The sequence below is a fragment of the Rissa tridactyla genome, chromosome 5 (assembly GCF_028500815.1).
Source record: "Rissa tridactyla isolate bRisTri1 chromosome 5, bRisTri1.patW.cur.20221130, whole genome shotgun sequence".
In the NCBI taxonomy this organism is placed as follows: Eukaryota; Metazoa; Chordata; class Aves; order Charadriiformes; family Laridae; genus Rissa; species Rissa tridactyla.
Genome location: NC_071470.1, coordinates 72,470,440 through 72,491,423, shown reverse-complemented (window position 1 = coordinate 72,491,423; position 20,984 = coordinate 72,470,440). Strand labels below are relative to the sequence as shown.

At 36.9% G+C, this 20,984-nt stretch overlaps 1 protein-coding gene across 1 annotated transcript in view; it reads right to left on the bottom strand.

Annotated features, from left to right (window-relative positions):
• Positions 1-1,777: 1,777 nt before the first annotated feature.
• HHIP (hedgehog interacting protein) overlaps positions 1,778-20,984 on the bottom strand; it is an 82,663-nt gene continuing 63,456 nt past the window's right edge. Inside the window, exons 12-13 of the mRNA XM_054203703.1 lie at positions 12,495-12,643; positions 1,778-9,939 (exon numbers count right to left, since the gene is read on the bottom strand). Coding sequence (XP_054059678.1) covers positions 9,746-9,939; positions 12,495-12,643 — 343 coding nt within the window. The 3' untranslated portion in view covers positions 1,778-9,745. The remainder of the gene's footprint in view (positions 9,940-12,494; positions 12,644-20,984) is intronic.

Sequence of the window (20,984 nt, the reverse complement as noted above, 5' to 3'; positions counted from 1 at the left end):
GCTTATTCAAAGGATATATTTTGGGAATAGTGATTAAATACTGAAGCAAAGATATTATTAGTAACTATATTAGTAAAATGAAATGCTCCAGAATTGTGCATTTAGGCTTTGAATTCCTTTTGAAAGTTCCGATGACTGACAAACCACACGAGCCTCATTCAAGAGGCCAAGGACATCTCCTCTGATTCATCTAAAGGCAGAGCAGAATTTGCCCCCCCCGCCAGGTTTAGGATACCATCAGAAGCTCTAGATAGAATTACAGTCTTGCTGTACACAGCTGAGTGTATTTAATTCTTTAAGTAAAATTCATGTCTTATGTGTTGTAAAAGAAATGAAAGGTAACTGTTAATTCCAAGGCTTATAAATATGTCAGTGGGTTTTCATAATGTCTTAATAAATTACAAGAACAAACTCAATAACTCATGATGTCACCAGAACTACATGCTGCACTGTATTTATTGTAATTATGTACTATACCTCACAGAATTCTTTTACGTTCTACATGAATATATAGGTCCCACTAAAATTCAAAACAATCCTCATTGCTTTCTTCATTCCTTTTTATTTGCCATCTCTCAGCTGTTTTCTTGTTCTGAGCCCTTCTTCAAGGAAGAAAATTTTTAAGAAAATGTATTTAAAAGAACGTTGCTGCAACTGCTGCATTTACTCATTGAAAAGCTGAAGTAAAATACAGTTTTCAAATATCCTCAAATTTGGGTGAAGTTCAAATTTTCCTTGGATCCTAGTTCTCTGGCTGGCCACAAGCCCATATCACTAATGGTATAACTAGCTGAAAAATGGAAAAACAATTTCATGAAAATGTCAAGATTATTTTGGCTTGGATCTGAAACATAGAGATAGCATCAATGTCGTAGTGTCAGTTATGCTTCATTCTTTAGTCTAAAAAATAAATGCAGGATGGGCTAAATACCTTAGGTTAGTTAAATGTGTAAGACTAATTCAAGGGCGTTTCAAAACCACTAAGGTAAGCTTAGTGTGTGAAGAAGCCCTTGACTCTTTAGTGCTCCCCGTCCAAACTGGGTTTTACTCTCACAGATGTCAGCTGCAAGTGTAGTTTCATTTAAGTGTCGTGATTAAATGTTCTTTGTATCAAAAAATGTAGTGAGTTAAATATATTGAGTTGGCCCTGCTCCCACGTATATGCTTAGGTGTTGATTTCAATGGAACAGAACCTGTTACTTAAGGTGGGGAGAAATGGAAAAAATTCCACGCTGCATCCTTTTTTTTTTATAGCCCTTATTTAAAACACTGGAAATGGTACATCTGAATTTAACATATGTTGATTTGATGACATGCTTCTCTGAAGATATTAAATAAATGAAACAAAGAAATGACCCCCGATGTTTCTCCCACCGTTACTGAACTAATTCCTTGAATCTATTCTTGAAAAGCCTGTACGTGAAATCCCCGTGTTGAGGCTGTGTGTGCCTTCTCGTATTGCTTGCAACGAAACAGGTATCTTTTCAGTAGGGAGGGCTTAATTTTCACTCTCATTTATCCAGAAGCAAACAGGAAACCCCATTCCAAACTTCCCATTCCAAAAATAATAGCAGTGTTCAGTCACATTTTATGAAAGCATCTTAGAATTTATATAAATAAAACTAGTGTACATTTAAAAGAATATATAAAATGCTGGCTTTTTGCTTTTACTGCAAAGATCAAAGCCGATTAAAACTAAAATTTCATGAATTTTAAATTATGCATTTGGTCATAACAAAAATATTAAAAACAAAAAAAAAAGATTTAAAGCAGCAGGTATACCTTATATAGTAAGATAAAGTTTAATATATTTTATTAGCTTAAGCGACACAGAATAACTATCTATCCAGAACTTCAGGCATGCATTTACATAAATATATTAAATTAAGAAAAGCAATTATACACTTAAACATCCTTTTGTCTAAAAAAAATCATTAAATCCACAGATTAACAATAAATCCAACTCTATGCATTTATCACTTCCAGATACAACTGTTCCATTTCTCAGATATTACACAAATACATTTGTTAGAATTTATATGCATTATACATATATTATATATTACATAATAGTGTGTATACATACATGGTGTTCAATAATATAATAATAATTTGTACTTTTTATAGCACTTTTCATTTGAAGAGCTCAAAGCGCTTTACAAGGATTGATTTCACTAATTTTCAGATGGAAAGTGGAGGCACAAAGATGCAATTATTTCAGGTTATATAGAATTTGTGACAGACGGTAACTGAATTCTCTTGGTGTGAATTTCAGCCGTGCTGTCTCCCTAAAAAGAAATACACATATAGCATATGTAGTCTATGTAGGTAGACTTGCAAAGACTTGTAAGGTCTCAAACCAAGAAAGCACTTAATTATATTAATAACATTAAGCACATGACTTCAGTGAGGCTCATATGCTTAAAATTACTTGTGTGCTCCAGTGCTCTGCTAGATTGGTGCTTGTATATGCTTAGTAGTATAATACAGTTTATAGAAGATACTTAAACATAGTTTGAATGATATTTTCTAAGCTATTTTCCCACATTTCAAATGTACATACAGTACCTGACAGCTACTATAAAATAAAACTAATTGAACAGAGGAATAGCACAACAGTAAAGTTCTCAAGTGACAGAATTTTGTTATTTCCTTTTCTCCTTGGCTCCCATTACAATCTAATCATTCTCAAAAGGGAATTGAAGTTTTAATTCTGCAGTATATTTTGTGGGGGACGGCTAATAGCATTTCTGGGTAATTCACAGGGTAGGGTTACTGCTTCTGGTATTAATGGAGATCACTACAAGATACATCTGGTGACCTAATACCAGATGGTTTCTGGTCTCAGTATATCTTGATATGAATTAAGTTCATTCTGCACACCGCTTTTGACTCTGCCTGTAACATTTTCCTTTCAGCAGCTCCTCCTAGGAACATTCGGAAAATGGGATTTTTTTGTTACTGCCTTGTGATGCAAACCACCTTTTTGTCCTACAGCAAAATGCATCCTACATAAAAAAACCCTCTCCAAAACAGCCACCTCTCTCTGCCTTCTTTCCACCTGAGAATATTGTGAACGCAGCCACTCGTATATTCACGTGCTTGAGCTGGCGCCTTCTTTCTGAAATTTCCTGGGAATTTAAGCAATTTTTCATTTAAATATCTTTTCACTTCTGTTTTCATTGCAAAATGAATATAACTGGGAAAATCTCATAGACTGTAAAAGGAACTTAACTATATGATACATGTGGACCCTATCGATCGCTTAGAACACATGGAAAGTTGGTTTTTATCAGTAGAAATAAAACGCTTCTCCAATACGGCAGCTTGCTGTTTGTGCACATTCTTAGCAATAAGTTCTGACATTTTTGATTGTGGAAGCCAGCGTGTGTACAGTAGACAATAGGTAAAGACACACATTAAATGTACATAACACAGAATATTAATTTTTTGTGAATTCCTATAGTATGAAATGATCACTAGAATGGTATATTTTCAGTACCGAGAGCTCTGGTAAGCAGGTGTGCCACTTGGCTTTCAAAACAAACTGTACAGAATAATGTGAAGGAAAATTTCCTATGGAAGCCTATGGGAGTTTTCTTTGGGTTATGGGACAACATGGTAATCCTTTGCTGCTCTACTGACCAAATTAGTAATTATTAATAACTCGTAAGTGAACTGAAGGAAAAAGGTTGATGTGTGAGTCGAACCACTTGTACAGTGCTATAAAATAGTAATGTTTCTCTTTTCCGAGATAAGGCATTAGTAATACTATCTGATTAGTCAGTCTGCCCAGTGGAAATCTATGCAGAATTAATTGCTGTGCTAAGATTGTTTGATGCTGATTGTTTGATGTTTGATAGCGCGATAAATTCTGTGTGCAGAGTCGTAATTGAAATCAATGAGTAGAAAGGCGAGCAGCTATCCCTTTGCCTAGCACGCATCTGTAGAATGCCTCCTCACGTGCCAGCCCGGAATCACTTACACCTGTCATTTCAGTACTGAGGAGTCTTGTCGCTTTCAGTTTCATTGGTAAGGGTGACAACAACAACTTCTTGGATTAGGATATACTCTTGATTGAAATATTACACCGTCCCTATTAAATACAGGAAGAAAGGTTTGAAAATGTGCCTAACGCTGCTTAGTGCCGTGCAGCCTTTGCAATACTGGACTCAAACCAGTTGAGGGAACGCTTCTGTGGATCTTTGTGAGCATCTGTGGGGGCAACTTTGGGCCCTGTCTTACTATGGCTATTTCATAAAATGGGGCCGCTGACTTGGTATTTTAATTATTTTCCTGCTTAGTGGCATATGCTTACGTATTTGAAATAAGCATGCATATATATATGTGTGAAAGAGAAAAAAATGTGAGCTAATTGCTCAACATTTTTAAAGAAGTATCAAGAAGTCTGGCAGATTTAATAGCCCCCTTGTGTGGCTGTTGGCAATGCCTATAAGGAAACCCAAGAGGACTGGGTATGCTCCGTACGGCTTTAAGTTGGATGTGCGTACGGAAGGGCTTCGTGCCAGGCTGAATCTGCAGTCTTATTCCAGAAAACCTCGGTGTGTCTGGTGACTGCAGATGCAGACAGAGAGAGGTCATGTGTGCACTGATGTCTGAAGTTAAGATCTTCTGCCAGCTAAGTGGATATCTTTTAAGGACTTAATCCTATAACTAATGAAGTCAACAGGAGATTTTTGGTTGACATCAATGGACTTCGAGTCAGGCCCTCAAAGATTAAAGTAATCCCGTGCTAAGCTTTCAGGTGGCTTCTGCTGTTTCACACCTATCTCCTAAAAAGTACCTGTGTCTTATTTCACTGAATTTCTCTGCTGTTGAAAACAACAAATGCTTTAGCAAAACAGTCTTAACTTTTTTCAATGTTTCTACAACATTTTGCCCTGCAACTGTTTATAGAAATATTTATCAGTTTTTTGTAGCCAGAACCCAGATTATTAGGTATGTGTTTTCTGCAAATTTGGATTAGAATAAATTTAAAGGTTGGCTGCCTTTTTTGTGAGATTCTTAGTTATTTTTTTAAAAATAATTAAAAAAAATTGCCCAATTTTTAATATTGTAAAATGGGAAAAAATTGTTTTTACTAATTTCATGACTCCCTTCTGTTTTTTTCTGGGACAAAGATCACCTTTTAAGGTGGACAGAAGATCAAAATACTAATTAAACTGATACACAGTTAAACTAAAGGATTGTACACTAAAATCCATTAATGTCTTTTAAAGAATTTACATAATTAAAAATAAGCAGAGCAGGGTGTCCTTGGAGTTGTTTTTTCTGTGTAGACCCAATCTTATAAATACCTATTTCATGGATGCAAGTAGAATTATATATATGAATATTTATTTTCACCTTAGTGGGAGTTTACACCTGTGAAAAATTATTTGTTCACGTATTCAGAATATCCGTTTTGCATATTTGTACACGAAAAGGTCCTCATTTCTAACCCCAAATTAGAGAAGGCGAAATATACTGAAAAGCAACATTTCATCATCCTGGGATTATCATTCTGCTTTTTACTTGAAGCATCTGATCATTGGATTGCGATCGGTAAATTTGATAAGCGTAGTGACTGTAGAGCAACCGAGTGCTTTCTCCCTTCCTCCAGCTTCGGTCTGTCTGTGGCTGAGCTTTGCAGCCTGAGCCTGAGCTGCTTGAGGCTGCTACTCCTGAACTGTAAATGTCAGCTAAGGTACAGTATTAGAAGGCAAATATAAAATAGCAAAGTTCTGTGGAATGAGCAAAGATTAAAAAAAAAAACCCTCACCGTGCTGGGAAGCCTCTTTGATGCACAGTTTCAAAAATAATAAGCATTGCCTGCGGCCACCCGGGATTATTGACCTTTGCTGTGGTTCTAGAAAGGAAGGAGCTGCAAAGCCAAATTGTGGAGAAGTGAATGAAAGGAGGAGATAAACAGAGGTGTCCTGTTGGCAATATAGAATTTATACGCTTATTTATACCGAACTTACACTTTGTTTGCATGAAGTAGAATAACCTGTGAGGATTTAAAGGTACAAAGGGTTTGCATCTGTGTCCCCAGCTGTTAACGGAAGAAATTCATTTATTTTCTTGAGGGGGAGGGTTTCAGTTAATATTTCTTACTGGACGCATTAGAAAAAGGAGTTTACTGTTTTTCTGAAATAGAGTGAAACAATTTGGAGCTAATTTTACATAACATCTTTTTGTCTCCCTACTTATCTGTGGAGTAAAGAAGTTTCTCCTTGTATTCCAATAATATGCCTTTTTTCTGACCAGTGGCATTTAAAAAGAGAAAGATGAAGGTTTTCTGTCCCAAAAGAATAAAATGAGGGTTGAAAACTAGCAGACATCAGGAATAAAGTTACATTTTCTTGCAACAGGTATGATTGTTCTCTTTTAACGGTAGAAAGCTTGAAACGTACAATGTGTTGGGAACAGAGAGGCAGTATCTCTGAATAAAGGAAGAAATGAATGGAATAAAAGATTAGGGGAGAGAGAGACAGAGACAGAGGCAACTTGAACACATACATAAAATCCCTTCTGGAGGCCCTTATCTAATTGCCTCATTTATCTAGTTTCATTTATAAGCTCAGTTTTATTCTGGGGCACTCTCGGAGGTTGTGTGAGAATGGCTGCAGAATGACCTAACTGGCAACAGGCTTTCTACAGACCTTTTTTTTTTTTTTTTTTGTATGCCAATTCTCAGGGCAATTACTGCAGTTGCCCTTTTTATATTAGCATCTTGGGTGGCTGGGCCTGGGGTTTACTCACTCTTTTTAATAGTATAATTTCTTTTGATAAATAAGCAGCTAGGATTTTTTTGTCTCTTTTTTTGAGAATACTTCTTTTCCACTGGGACTTCCTATGTACCCATGTGGGCTTAACGCAGATGCTTGCTTTCACATAATATAAAAGATGATTTAAAAAGGAAGCAAAACACTTTCCAGAAACTATCTCCCCTCTCCCTCTAACGTTCACTTAGATTACTTCTTAATTTTGAAGTTTGGATGGAATAAGTATTTCTAAAAATAAAATAAACTGCAGTATTTTGCTTAAATTTTGAAAGTGATTTTCTGGGTGCAGCACAGCCGATGTGAGTTTTTTGCCATTGATTTGAATGAGGCCTGGATCTAATTCTTAGCTTTTACTGGAGGTTTATTTTCTGATTTCACTAGCAAACTGAATTGCCTTTATTATTAAGATCAAAACTCTAAGATCATTGTTATCCCTTCTCTACATGACTATGGCATATATATGGCTGCGGATCTTCAATTTAGGTTCCATCCGTGGTATTTTTTGAGTCTCCAGGAACTAAGCCGTGAGAAAAGAACTATCACATCTCCCCAGCTGGTTGTTGAAGATAATGTGTCACAGTGGAATTAAAGTTGGGTTTATTTTTAAATATATTTCATTAAAGAAAGTGTTAAAGTTGTTATCTCTGTCAGATATTTTAATGTTGCTAAAATACTTCAGCAACTTTCTTGCTTTGCCGATTATGAAGAGTGTAATAAAACTGCGCTATTTGACAGATTTAGACAGCTGGCTCATTCATGAGAAGTTCACATTTTTGTCACCCACGTTGAATAAGGAAAGATTAGATGCTAAGGTCAATTTACAAAAATGGTTGTCAGGACATTTTTTAATTGTAAAACTTTTTGTGGTGGAATTCAGGGAAAAGACTAAAGGCAGAAAGCAGCGGAGACAAAGAGCTGCTATTAACCTACAGATGCTACCGAAGGGTTCATTTTAAGATTGGTCACACTGCTTAGCCAATGAAGTGTTCGTGTGACTATAAGGGACCACCCTTTTCTGGGGTGAGAGGGCAATTTGGTCTTCATGCTCATTTAATCCCGAGACGTCTTTCAATGGACTGTCAGTTGAATCTACATTGTGCAAAATTATGCATGCACTTTTTAATGCAGACCATTGTTCGCCGAGCACTTAACCAAGATTTCTCAACCAATTTCCATTTGGCATGAGGTCACTCGAAACCCAAGCAAACATATATGGAAGGCAAATGTAATTTTCTGTTCCTCTGAGCTGGAATGTGTAAGACAGAGAAATGCAAGTTATCAATCATGCTGTACTTTCAGATTTAAAACTTACTAAACGAGGACTGATAACTTTCTGTAAAGGAAAATTTGTTGCATGTCACTGCCCCGGAGAGGTAATTTTGCTACTGGAGAGTAACATGGCTAAAGTTTTTTAGATCTTATTGCCTAAAGTGTTGTAAATCCTTGATGCATGGGCAGCTGCTGATAAGAACCATAGGATGTGCATACTGTGGCTACTCTACTTTCTTTTCACAGGCAAGATTTTATAAAAGCCAGGTAGCGCAAAGGCAATATGATAGTGGGTAAGTACTGAGCGAAGAAACTGTCAATAATGCCCTAGAGCTGGAGATAAGAGGGCACCAGTTCTGAAGATACATCTAATTAGACTATTAATACTTTAGAAAACCTGACTGTAGCATGTACACCATATTTATTAATACATTTACAAAGACTCAATTTTATGTTAGCTCTTCAAGGAACATTTACATTTAGAACCACATTTGGCAAGAATCGTTATAGGTTTTGTACAAGTGACATCTTACACAGCCAACACGTGCTCACGCGAGCTCTTATCCAGGGACGTTCCATTCAGTGTGAAATCGGCAGGAGTCTACTCATGTATAACCTGGCCCATCCTGTTACAGTGAAAATCGCTTTATGAACGCTTTTAACATATGCTGGAATTTTATTATGATTGGTTGGCGGTTGTGTTTTTCATCCGTCGTAAATGAATACAAGTTGACACAAGGATACATTTCTAGATTAGATCCACAACACATTAAAGAGTGTGTTTGCTCTCTCTTTCCCCGTCTTTCCAATTAAGTTGGTGAAAAATGTAACTTTAGTATTTTACAGGACATGGTAAAGCTGTCTCATCTAGGTGATGTCTATATTATAAAAATAAAATAAAATAATATAAATATGTAACATGAACCCAGTGCCCATCGTTAAATAAAATATATGATAAAAAGCAGACCTTCTAGGATGACTGGTTTTGAAATATGCGAATATAATTTAATTATTAAACACTTGAAACAATCTTGATATTAAGCTGCGATAACCAGATTTTTGCATCTATGCTAGATAAAGAAATGCGTAACATTCTGTAATAGAGTTACATTGATGAAGGTGAAGGTTACAGTCTTACAATGAATTGCCTAGATAGGAATGCATTAAGGAGTTTGAAATATTGTCTGATGATGTAGTTCAATTCACCTTAGAAACTGTTACAACTGGATTTTATTAAGTCCAGCAGTTTATACAGCGATGTTTGAAAACTGCGCTCTTATTGCTATAATCAGATAGGTACAGACATGAGATTTCTGGGATGTCAAAGAATCCATTAAGACATCACGAAAGTCCTTTGACAAAAATGTGGTTTACAGTGGAATTACTTCGTAAACTATTTCTCATGAAGAAATAAATATTAAAAAAAAATTCCACTAGCTGTAACACTGTGTTTGTGATAGTGCGTGCATGTGTATGTGTGCACGTATTGGACATCGGTACGTCTGTGGAGACATACAGAAATATTTACACACATACAAAGAATTTATCTGCACAGTTGTGGATATTATATTTAAATTAATAAAGTAAATCAAATCACCGGTATTTGTTGCAGGATAGCAGTCTTTTAAAAATGACAGGATTCAAAACAAATGCCCGTTGAAAGTGTAGTTTCCAAATAGTCCCAGAAACTATACAATATAGCTGGTTAGATCCAGCAAATAGGATGTCATGTCTAGGATCTGATCAAGAATACCTGCCCTTGTCACTCTTCGGATGTTTCTATCCACTTGTTCGCACTGGGGGCCGAGATAGCCTTTTTTACATAAGCATTTATTAGGCCTTACACAGACACCTCCATGTCGACAGGCTGGGTCACATTTTGCTGTGGGTAAAAAAACAGCGGTTTTCTAGTTTGTTTAGAACATCACAAACCGAAAAGATACAGTACGCATTCACTAAGAACTTTTATAAACTTACAATGGTAAAGCACATAAAAACAAAATAGAAAGATTGAAATGTTATAAGTTTGGAAACCATATTTTTGAAAGTTTTAGAATATTAGGGGGAGGAAGTAATTTTGTACGTCTGAGAGGACGTCACCCAGCACAGACTGAAACTCAAATAGCAGATTTTTGAAAATGTCCAATTCCCGTATTCATGCTTCATTTTGCAGTGCACGGAACACCCATGTCAAAAGACTTTAGGCTGCAAATGTCTGATCATTTGGAAACAAGACATACAGCACATCTAGATCTTTAAACAGTGGTGGCCTGCCTCATCCCATTTCTCATGGGAGAACAGAGTCCTGAAATTGGTGAGACATTTTAGCACCTGGCCATCTCCAAGCCAGCAAGTACCGAATCTCAGGTAGACTCCTTTCTACATGCGGGGTCCTGCACTACATGCTTTTCTTAGCAGAGCAGACTACATTGACCACAGAGATGCCCTCCTTTGGGTCTTGCATAACTTACGCTTGGAACAAAATTGAATTCCCTTTAGAAAAAAAAAAAGAACCAGAGTATTTTTTGACAGCTTTTAGCAGATAGTTAAGGTTCAGTTTTTCCCCTCTCTTTTTAGCAGATGCCTGACGATTTACCTATAGAGTTCCACGTTAATCAACTTGCTTAAGTTTTCCAACTATAAATGCAATTTTAGATTATAGCCAATGTTAGCAAAACTAACAATCAGTAACTTTAGCTGGGGAAGTATTTTCTGCTGTGGTAGAGTCACAGCACTGTGATAAATATAATGTATCTTACTTTTTGCAGGCATTTTGCTATTTAATGTTATCTATTACAATAAAGCTATAATATTGATTTACAGAAATTGATAATGCATTATATAAAAACAGGTTTCTTGATTTTATTAATGAGTTTCTTAATTACCCTAGGAGGAAACTGATGCCTCGTAAGGTAATTTTTCTTATTTTAATTATAATAGCAGCTTGAGGTCCAACCTAGAACATCTCTGTTAAGTGCTGCATGGCATATAGGGAAGAAAGATCCTTAGTCTAAATATTTTCTGTAGCTTTCTTGTACATTTCTTGTAATATGAAATTATCTATCATAGAGCTGTAATTTTTTAAACAAAACAGATTATTCAAGACGCATTTATGTTCACACTGGAGATGTTTTTTACTTTAAGTTCCACTTGGACAAGGGCTGTAGAATGGGCCTCATTCTCTAAATGTAGGAAATCTCTGACTGACAATTGGAGTTGGGCTATTTGGCCAGATTACCTCATACATTTCTCCAACCTGCTTTTGTTGCATGGGTGTATGATGTTTAGCTCATGAACTTTTCCAGTAAGATACATCATTAGTGATTTCTTTCATTTCATCTCATTCCAAACGAAGTCACTCCTGCTCACCACTAAAAAGCCAGAGGTTGCCGATATTTACACTCTGGGCTATAAGGACCTTGTAGCTGACCCTGCTTCAGCAGGGCCCTCCTGAGTGCTCTTCCAACCTGAATTATCCCTGGTCCAATGTGTGGTCCTTGCTTTGTCTTACTCTGATTCTTTTCCTCTTTTGAGTTCTGCAGCCATTATGTTAACCTTATCTCTTTGTATAGGCATCTGGGAAACTCGCTGAGTGGATAGGCTCAGTCAGCAGACTCTGCTGGTGCACTAATAGCACCTCCTGGTACTGGCACCCAGGCTTGGTCTGGAAGATCTGCATGGGCCAGAGTTTTACAGCTCAGACATAACCACAGTCTCTGTGAGAGAGGGACAGCACAGCTGGGGCACTCCAGGTTCATTCGTCTCACCCCTTTGGTGGCATACCCAACATGTAGTTTGATCACGGTCACTTTTTCAAATGACTTTTAAAAGAGATGCCACGGCAACAAGATAGGACTTAATAAAAGCACCGCGATTAACGATGGATTAGAATAACGTTCTGATTATTAGCTGCTCTGTGATAAGTTGTGCATAGAATTCTCTTTAGCAAACTGGAGCCATTTTATTTTGTAGGATCAAAATTAAAGTATTTGCATTAAATTAGCGAAGTGCAAAATCTGCAATAATGACCTGCAGGTCTGATTTATCATATTTCCTGACAAGGTACTCCAATTTGACACTGACAATGATAATACTGCAGGTGAAAACTGAATGTCCAAACACGGAACATGTATTGATTGCTTTTACTTTCATTTTACAATCTTGGTGAAAAAGAAAAAAAAAGAATACTGTTGTCTGTCATATTTATGCTATTAATTGCATTCTGTAATGGTTCACATTGGATTAGATGTTTTAACTGTTGCACTCATCTAAAGACTTATTGTTCTCCTACAACTTATGAGATCAATATTTTTTTAATGTTGTCTTAGAAGTGATGGTCAATGACACATATTGAAAATTTGTCTCAGCAAATACTTAAAAGCAAATTATGACATGTCCCTGCTTTTTTCACTTGTTGCTATGAATCTATATACAAACCAGTTCTGCAGAACTCTCCTTCCCAGCCTTGATTACAGCAGCATTTTCCTGTGGGAGTGCAGTGCCCGTTCCGACAATGCCTTGAGCATTCAGATGTCAGTATCTGTGCAGACTGGGCTGTTCTTCTGCATTCTTCAGGGACTAAAGGCCTGAATAAAAATATACGAAGCAAGCAGACAGTTAAAAGTTGAGGTCAACAAGAAAAACTTTGGTTTTTTAGTAAAGACCTGATTCTCTTTTATGGTATTTTCAGTGGGAGAAATCTGTGTTCTAAGGGGATTGCTTTTTTTCTAAAAACACCAATACACATAAAGATGATTTGTTGCATTACAGAAAAATACAGTGTGATTTGCTATTCTTTTATGTAACTGCCTTCAGAGATCTTCTACAAGATTAAATTATAGTCCTTGAGGATGCTTGAAGCCTGAACCTGGCAAAACCAGCTTGCTGAAGAGCTTATTGCAGGCAGCATATATCTCTAGATAATATCATTATTAGACGTGCTAAATTCTACTGCTTGTGTGCGTTTTCTTCAGTGGGCATAAACAGTCATATAATTCAGTCCAGAATCTGATGGTGTCTCTTTGCTTTTCTAGCTGATTTGTATTTCCAATTGTATGCTGGGAAGAGTAATCTGAAGAGCACGTTTTATGTCACACGTTATGACATGAATAATAATTTTCTGCAAGTATTACGTCTGTCTACGAATTCAATTTGACATTACAGATTTTTTTTATTTCCATATTTTTCTGAAATCATCTTTGTATTATGCATTCGCATTCCGGATGCTTATTTAAGCATCTGAACATCAGGAAAGACCTTTTCACTATGAGGGTGACGGAGCACTGGCACAGGTTGCCCAGAGAGGTTGTGAAGTCTCCGTCCTAGGAGATATTCAGAAGCTGTCTGGACATGGTCCTGGGCAACTGGCTCTCGGTGGCCCTGCTTGAGCAGGGGGGTTGGACCAGGTGACCTCCAGAGGTCCCTTCCAACCTCAGCCGTTTTGTGGGTGATTCTGAGAAATGTCGGCACGAAGGAAATTCTAGTTCAGCTCAGTTAAAATATTTCTGATACTGTTTTTTTGTTGAGCTTCTTGGTGTCAAGCCTTACGTAATGCAATTCTTTCTGTCAGCCTCTACAAAATATTTTGCATGTCCAGTAGCTTTTTTTATTTACGAAAACAGTGTTATCTTCCTTAACAAAGAAGGAACTGTAGTGTTCCTTCTGTAGCGTTAAGTGTGTAAAACACTTAAGTGTTTTACTTAAATGTGCCCTAACTGTTGATACCACTTCCAATACTTTTTTAGATGTTTATTGTTGTTTTCTTTTTATAATTTAGCTGTGTGTCCTCATGCTGACCACTTATTTTATTTGCTGTTTGAGTTCAGCAGTTAGAGATCGATAGGATCATCACAAGGCTACAGGTTCCCAGTACAGGTACCATGTTTTGTCTCTGCTGTGGGTTTGACTGCCCAGGAATAAGTTGAGAAAAGAACATCAGGATCTCCCAGGAGAACCTAAACAAGTAATTGAATGGGAGCGTAATGGCAAATTAAGTTAATTAGTGGCAAATAGAAAATTATTCATTCTCAAGGAAATAATTTGAACTACTGCCATACATTCCTAAGCTTCAAATTTGCAGGACAAAGATTCTAATAGTTTTGTGAAAAGCTCAGAGAAACCTTGGCTAAGTGTCCAGCTAGAATCCAAACAAACCAAACCAAAATTGTGTGAGATAGAATAGAAAATACCTTCGTTCATTATACTGACATCAGTATTAAACCCCCAATAATATGCAAATAGCTGGAATAGCAACTTGTGCACTGATTGACCTGTCAAATATTAAAATTCTAGATTGATACTCCTGTATGGAGAAAAGGATAGTCTTTGGAGTCTGAGAAAGAAGGGGTATGATGGAGGTGCAGAAAACAGTGGCAGAAAAAAAGAGGAGGAAAATTGAGCATTCTTGATTATCTCCCATTTCAAGATCAGAAGAAACATTGAGGGAAAAAATTAAGCTAAAGAAAATAAAATTAACTAGCTTAACTCATGGCTTCTAAGATATCAATGAAGTCCATGTTCTGGTAGGGTTTTAAAAAGGTATTTCTATGCACAATGGGGCCATTCAAAGTAATATTAGATAGGGTAAAAATATTTTTTAAGAAAAATAAGCACTCATACCTAATGTCACAGAAGTCCCTCACTAGCTGACTGGGCTTACATTTCCCCCTCATCCTCGCCCCCACATTTTGGCATGCAGCTTGTTAATGGTACATTACAGGGTTTCTTGCATTTTTCTTTGAAACAGAGTAATAGAGTACAGGCTCACTGGTTTGTTTCACCGTAGCACTTTCTCTGCTCAGTCTTAATTGCTACCATGATTATTTAAACATCCATACAGGAGAACTGGTTCCCCGAAGATGTTAAGGACAGAAAGAATGTGTAGATGCATCTTCAGTGTAGCACCAAGTTCTGATTTCCAAAGCACTTCTGAGAATCAGACTTAAGGTCCTGTATTATTTAAGGGCTTTGAAACATCTTTTGACACCTTTTGTGCAGCGTATTTGAAACCCTTTAAGGTTTTGTGTTTACATATTTCCACAGCTGTCTTTTAAATATAATGCATTATTTTTTTGACCTGGAAGAAATTCCAGTTCTATAGTAGTAAGTGCATTACATATGATCTGGTTAAGAAAGTTCCTACACTTAACAATTACATGCAAGATTCAAAGGCAATACCGGTTTGGAAACAGTTCTACAAAACAATAAGGTTTTCAGTGGAGATTTGTTCAAATTTAAAGTAAAAAGGTCTGTGTTCTAATTCTTGCCTCTGGAAAAAAAAAAAAATCTAAATTTGAGTCGATTTCTCTATAGCTGGCTTCATAGGAGACAACATTCTTTCTTCATCTGTCTCTGTTAAAGCCCATTTCTTTCATGTTACTTTAAATGGGAGTCTTCTCTTTTTCTTGCTCAAACACAAGTACAGTACTCTGTTTAATGGGAAGCATAACCTCAGGCTTCTGGAGCATCTCTTGGAAAAGGGCTCCAGTGGCATATCTTTAGCAGAGAATGACCTCATAAGTCACAGAGGTATTTTATTTGTGAAGATAATGGTTTATTTTATTAATAGATGTAAATTATTTATCTATGATAGTCCTGGAATATACGGTTCTCTTTTTATTTGCATTTAATTAGGCAGGCAGAAATCACACTTTTTTGTATCCAGCAAAGCATGGCTGGTCACTTTTATGATTTAAAGTTTTCTAGTGCTCTTGGTACTTGTGAATATAACCTTGCCTTTTATTCTACCATCAATCAATAACTTGCACTCATCAGCCTCGCATAATATTTATTAATGGCGGGGTGGAGTAGAAACAAAGATGGAAAAAATTCTGGTTGGCAGAGTGCCTTAGGAGAAGAGGAATACAAATGCAGCTGCAGCAGAATCCTTCTTGTGTGTGAGAAGAATTACTGGTTTTCCTTAGTTGTACTAGGGGAAAAGCCACGCTTCTTTCTCAGGATTTGAATGCCGTTACGGGACCAACACGGATCAAGGGAAAGGCTCTGCCCCACAATACTTACACTTTGCATCCTTCAGGCTTTAAAGGCGGGGGGGGAGGAATTTTCAGGCTCAGCACAAGTTGGATGGAATCTCACAAAGATAACATAAAGTCTCGAAACTGACTGTTGGGACTTGATCTTTCCAGCACTTAGACAAGCCTCTGATTTTGTTTATATAACTAGTGCTTCGCTGTGTCTCTTGACGTGGAAAATGGAGGGGAATAGATGGAGCCACTCTGTGGGCTGGAGAGAATTTTTTTCCTTGTCTCCCTCGATCTATAAAACTCTAAAGGGTACAGCTTGCTTACTCTTACAGTAAGCACTACTTGGTCCGCAGAAAGTCAGCCAAAAATGTAGCTGATAATGACTATTTATACGGTCTGTACAATTCTAGTTATCTTAAAGAGCTGTTCATATATACAGTACAGTACAGTATATCTTGCTTGTTAAAACATGCTTTCATGAAACTGTGTAACAACTCTAAACGTATGGAACATGGAGGAAAAGTTGTACTGGGGGCTGGGGCCCTCGCTGGGTCCCGTCGCTGATGTGTGCAGTGAGCTGGGAATTCTTGACTGTAAAACGTGTAAAATAATTTTGGCTGCTTTACTGTAGCTGGTATAAGAAAGTAGCCTCTGCTGTTGGTTCAGAGGCATATAAAAGTCTAGCACGCTTTATTAGATTAAAACTCATCCTGGAACTGCTTAGGATTTCATGCTTGCTTTAGTGCATCTCTTCACCGTTCCACTAAACGCACAGTGCAATTTAGTTGCTACATGCGCTAGCCTGTAACTCAGACACACATAAATCAATGCAAATGGAGGCTCAAATTCAGGAGTAATACAATGGTACTGAACCGAAAACAATTCCTCCGTCGTGCCTTTGACACAATATCAAAATTCTCTGCTTTCCCACTAAAGCGAGAAAAAACCCAGACAAAATTCCTGGATGCTCAAATTCGAACAAGAGACATGGCCGTAGAAATCCTGATTGTGGTACAAAATAAACGGAAAGAATGTTAAGCTTCAATGAACTGCACACAAGATATGAGGTATTAGAATGATGCTTAAGTATATCACCAAAATTTGTGCATTGGTTGTTTGGGTTTTTTTTCTTTATAAGGGAAAATGTCAAGGAAATATAATTTTGCTTCACTGCTTGTCATAGAGTAAATTTACTACTTGTCATAGAATAAATATAGCATCTCTTCAGGTACAGCTTCTAAAATTAAAAAGTATACCTTCAGTCCTGGGAGAGATGCCAAAAGCTCGTTACTTGTCTCCAGATTTACTACATGGGAATAACGTGGAAAAAACTCACGGCTTTTAAGATTTAAACTCAGCAGCATATCAAATTTATTCTTATATGGTATACTTGTTCATGACCTCTAGTCTTAAGAAATTCTGTCATGTTTGAAAACTAGTCCCTCGTGAAGCCTGTATCAATGTTAATAGCTAAGAGGTCAATGCAACTGCTAAACAGTTTGTATTACTGTCAGGGTGGTCATGAAAACAACACCTGCTGCATGAGCACTTGGCAGCTGGGTCAACAGGCACTGTGGGAATTTATCAATTTAGGGGGCCACTTGCATAACACTTTGACTGATGAATTGGGAAAGACTGGCTTACTGGGCTAAAGCTGCTCTATTATGTATGACTTTCTTTAGGATGGCAGAGGCTTCCTGCAGGCTCCAGAAAATAAGCAAAAGATAAACTGAGCTGTTTTTTCCTTATAAAGCGATAAAAAAGTGAGAAGGCCTTAATAGCCAATGCTAGAAAGGCTGAAAAAAAGGGAAAAAAAATCCCCAACCAAAACAAAAACTTTTACAGTCAGTGAGCTGTGATGTGATTGAAAAAAATCTTAAGTTTTTCCATCGTGGTTACAAAGGAGTTTTTGTGAAGTACTTCTGTAAAGTGAAACTCTCTAGACTGGTATTCGCAAAAAGCTCTAATTTCTCTTTAGTGTCTCTTATGGGAATAGTAACTGCATGTGGGTTGGTAAATGAGATAAGAATTTTGCATGCTCCGGCTAAACTAAACATAATTAGACATTAATTCTGGCTTTCCATTCCCTCAAATGACTTAAGGGATAGTAACTTTCTGAACAGAAAGAAATCATATGGCCCACCTGGGTTGGTGAGAGCATTCACCAACAAAATTGGCTCATTCTACAGAGAGTTTCCAGTAGTAGCTGCAGACTATATCTATAACCCATCAGAACTGAGTATCTTGATGCAGATTAGTCTAATACCGTACGTTTCCGAGTTCCTATTTCCATAGTAATTAAAGTCTCCAAGAGCACTGCGCTTTCATAAAAGCTATTCTTCTATCGTACCATCAAACACTCTTGACTCATACTAAAAAATAAAATCACCGATGTTTTTGTAAAGAGCCCGAACAATGTCAAAATGAGGCATGACCTAGATATTGTCCCTTAGTGTTTGAAATCTGTCTGTTTGGAAATACTCTCCGATAGCGGAAATCCCAGAAGGTGATGATGGAAAGGATGATAAGCGGAATTACATACCCTGGAGGGGCATGAAAGAGGGGTGAGATGGTTTGAATCAAGTTCAAGTTTCAATCCAACGGAAAGCAGCTATTCTGGCTGTTGATATGAAACACATTGAAATCCAGATCTATAAGGTGTTATAAGGGGAGGAAGAGGAAATCTTCTTATGTGTGCGAGGACATTACTTAAGCTCTACCCTCTTGCGTAAAAATCACCTGCTGGCTCCAGTGAGCCATCCTGGGCAAAAGAATTATTTGTCCCCTTTGGGATCACAGTATCGACACTGGCAAACACTTAAAACTTCACAGGGGATACAGCACTGTGTGACTGCCCTGTAAACTTTCCTGGGTTTATTCTTACCTTGTAAATGGAAATCTTTTGCTTTATCCGTCAGTTTGAGTACTCTTCTCTGAATCTCATTTTATCTATAATTTGCTTAGAGATAAAAATGATCACAACAAAAATATTCTAAAAGAAGACTTACAAAGCCACATTATGGCTGTTCTGCCACCTTCCAAAGTTTGTTTTCTTACTTCTTGGTCTGTCCCTGGCTATGGTGTTCAAAGAGCAGCTGGTAATAATGTTTAAATTACAGCTGATATGAACCTATCAACAGATCTTTCTTATTTAAATACGCATTTTTAATACTGTTCACCGCTGATTTTCTCCTCTCATCATGCTAGGAAATTATTACTTTTTCTTTTCTAATGTGTTTTGTTTCCTGTTTTCTCTGTTATCGACTAACCAGAATATTTGGACCTATACACATTGTCTATATCACTGTTCATCTAGTTATTTTTCCTATGCATTCATCAATGTTTTTGTGATCGATATGAGTATGTATTTGTAGAAATAGAAAGCAAGACAGAAAAATTAGAAAGTAGAAAAAGAGAAAATGAAAAGGTTTTCTTTTTTGGTCACAAAGACAATTTATAAAATGCTGGTATTTGCACTGGTCTTCAGGACATCTGACTAGCCCTACTGTTTACTCGAGAAGTACGGAAGTCTTTCTCCCTATACTTTCTCATTAGTTCCTAACCCTGGAAAGTGGTTTACTTGTGATAACATTTTTTTGATAATCATCAAAGAATGGACCTATTTTTCAGAGGCAGTTTTAACTTAAGAAATTCTTCTTTTGTCTGCTAGTTTAACTAGTTTACCTAATGCTGGTTTTATGTGTTTGTAATTCTTAGGGTTTCCCACATCCCCTCCAATCTCAAAGCTAAATATGTTATTACCTATATTCTTCGCTCTACTCCGTTTTGGTGATAGGTAGTATACGTGTATTTTGCAGCACCTCACATACTTGCTTTTTACATTAATTTTTAACTTTCCTGTTTCTGATTCAGCAGTTCATTGTCTAAGACAATGTACTGTACTAATGTATCTTTATAACAACTTTGTTACAAAGAGAAGGATTATTTAATTCTGTGCTTTTGATGGGAGGCTTTTTAGTTATTCATGACGTTTTTGGAGGAACTGAACAAAAGTTACCTGTGGTACCTTAAATTCTATGTTTCAAACTGCCTCGATGATGGAGGGATTCAGTACCTCTGTGTTGATCTTATCTATCAATTTGTCATATATCACCTCAGTTTAACGCCTCATTTTTATTACATGTGAAGGATTGTTTTAGGATAGGACTTTCCCATTGCTGAATATTGAAGACTAATGCAAAGTGTTCTCTGGATTACCCTCATCCTCTGATCTTCTATGTTTGAAGCTGCCCGCTTCGTTTGAATTTTCTTCTACTGCTAGCAATAGCCAAGTAGGAGGTTTCTTTCTTAAGCCATGTTTGAGGCAAGGAAATCAGGGTCATGATTATGTTTGAGAACAACTTTGATTATGCAGTAGTTTTCTACAAAGATCATAAGAAATAAAATCCTGCATCTTCATTTAACATTTATTATTTAGAATAAAAGAATAATTTAATAAGCTTGCAGCAGCTTACAAATGCTAGCGGAAGAAGACTGGGTTTTGAATGAAGTTACTAGTTTCCAGCAAGTGGCTACCACAAGGAATGATAATTTTGTTCTTTTACACTCCCCCATGCATGGAAATTGCATCTCTGCAAATCGATGAGTCTGCCAGGGGCCACCTCTCACAGGGTTTTGTTAGTAAATAATTAATTTCTAAGATGTGACAAATCAATACTTTGATAACTTTATTTATACCTGATGCTCATAGCCCACCTGTAGCATCTTTGTTCTGTGTTCCAGAAAGCTTACTGTGCTAGGGTTTACACCTGTAATTGATATATTTTTATGGTAGACACCATGAGGAAGACGTTAAAAGGAGTAACAAAAGATTAGCATGCAAAAAAATATTCGCATGTACATAACAATTAATATTTTGTTAATAAAGCTTTACATGAACGTTTGCCAAATCCATGGAATTTTTAAATTGTTTACACGTGTAATG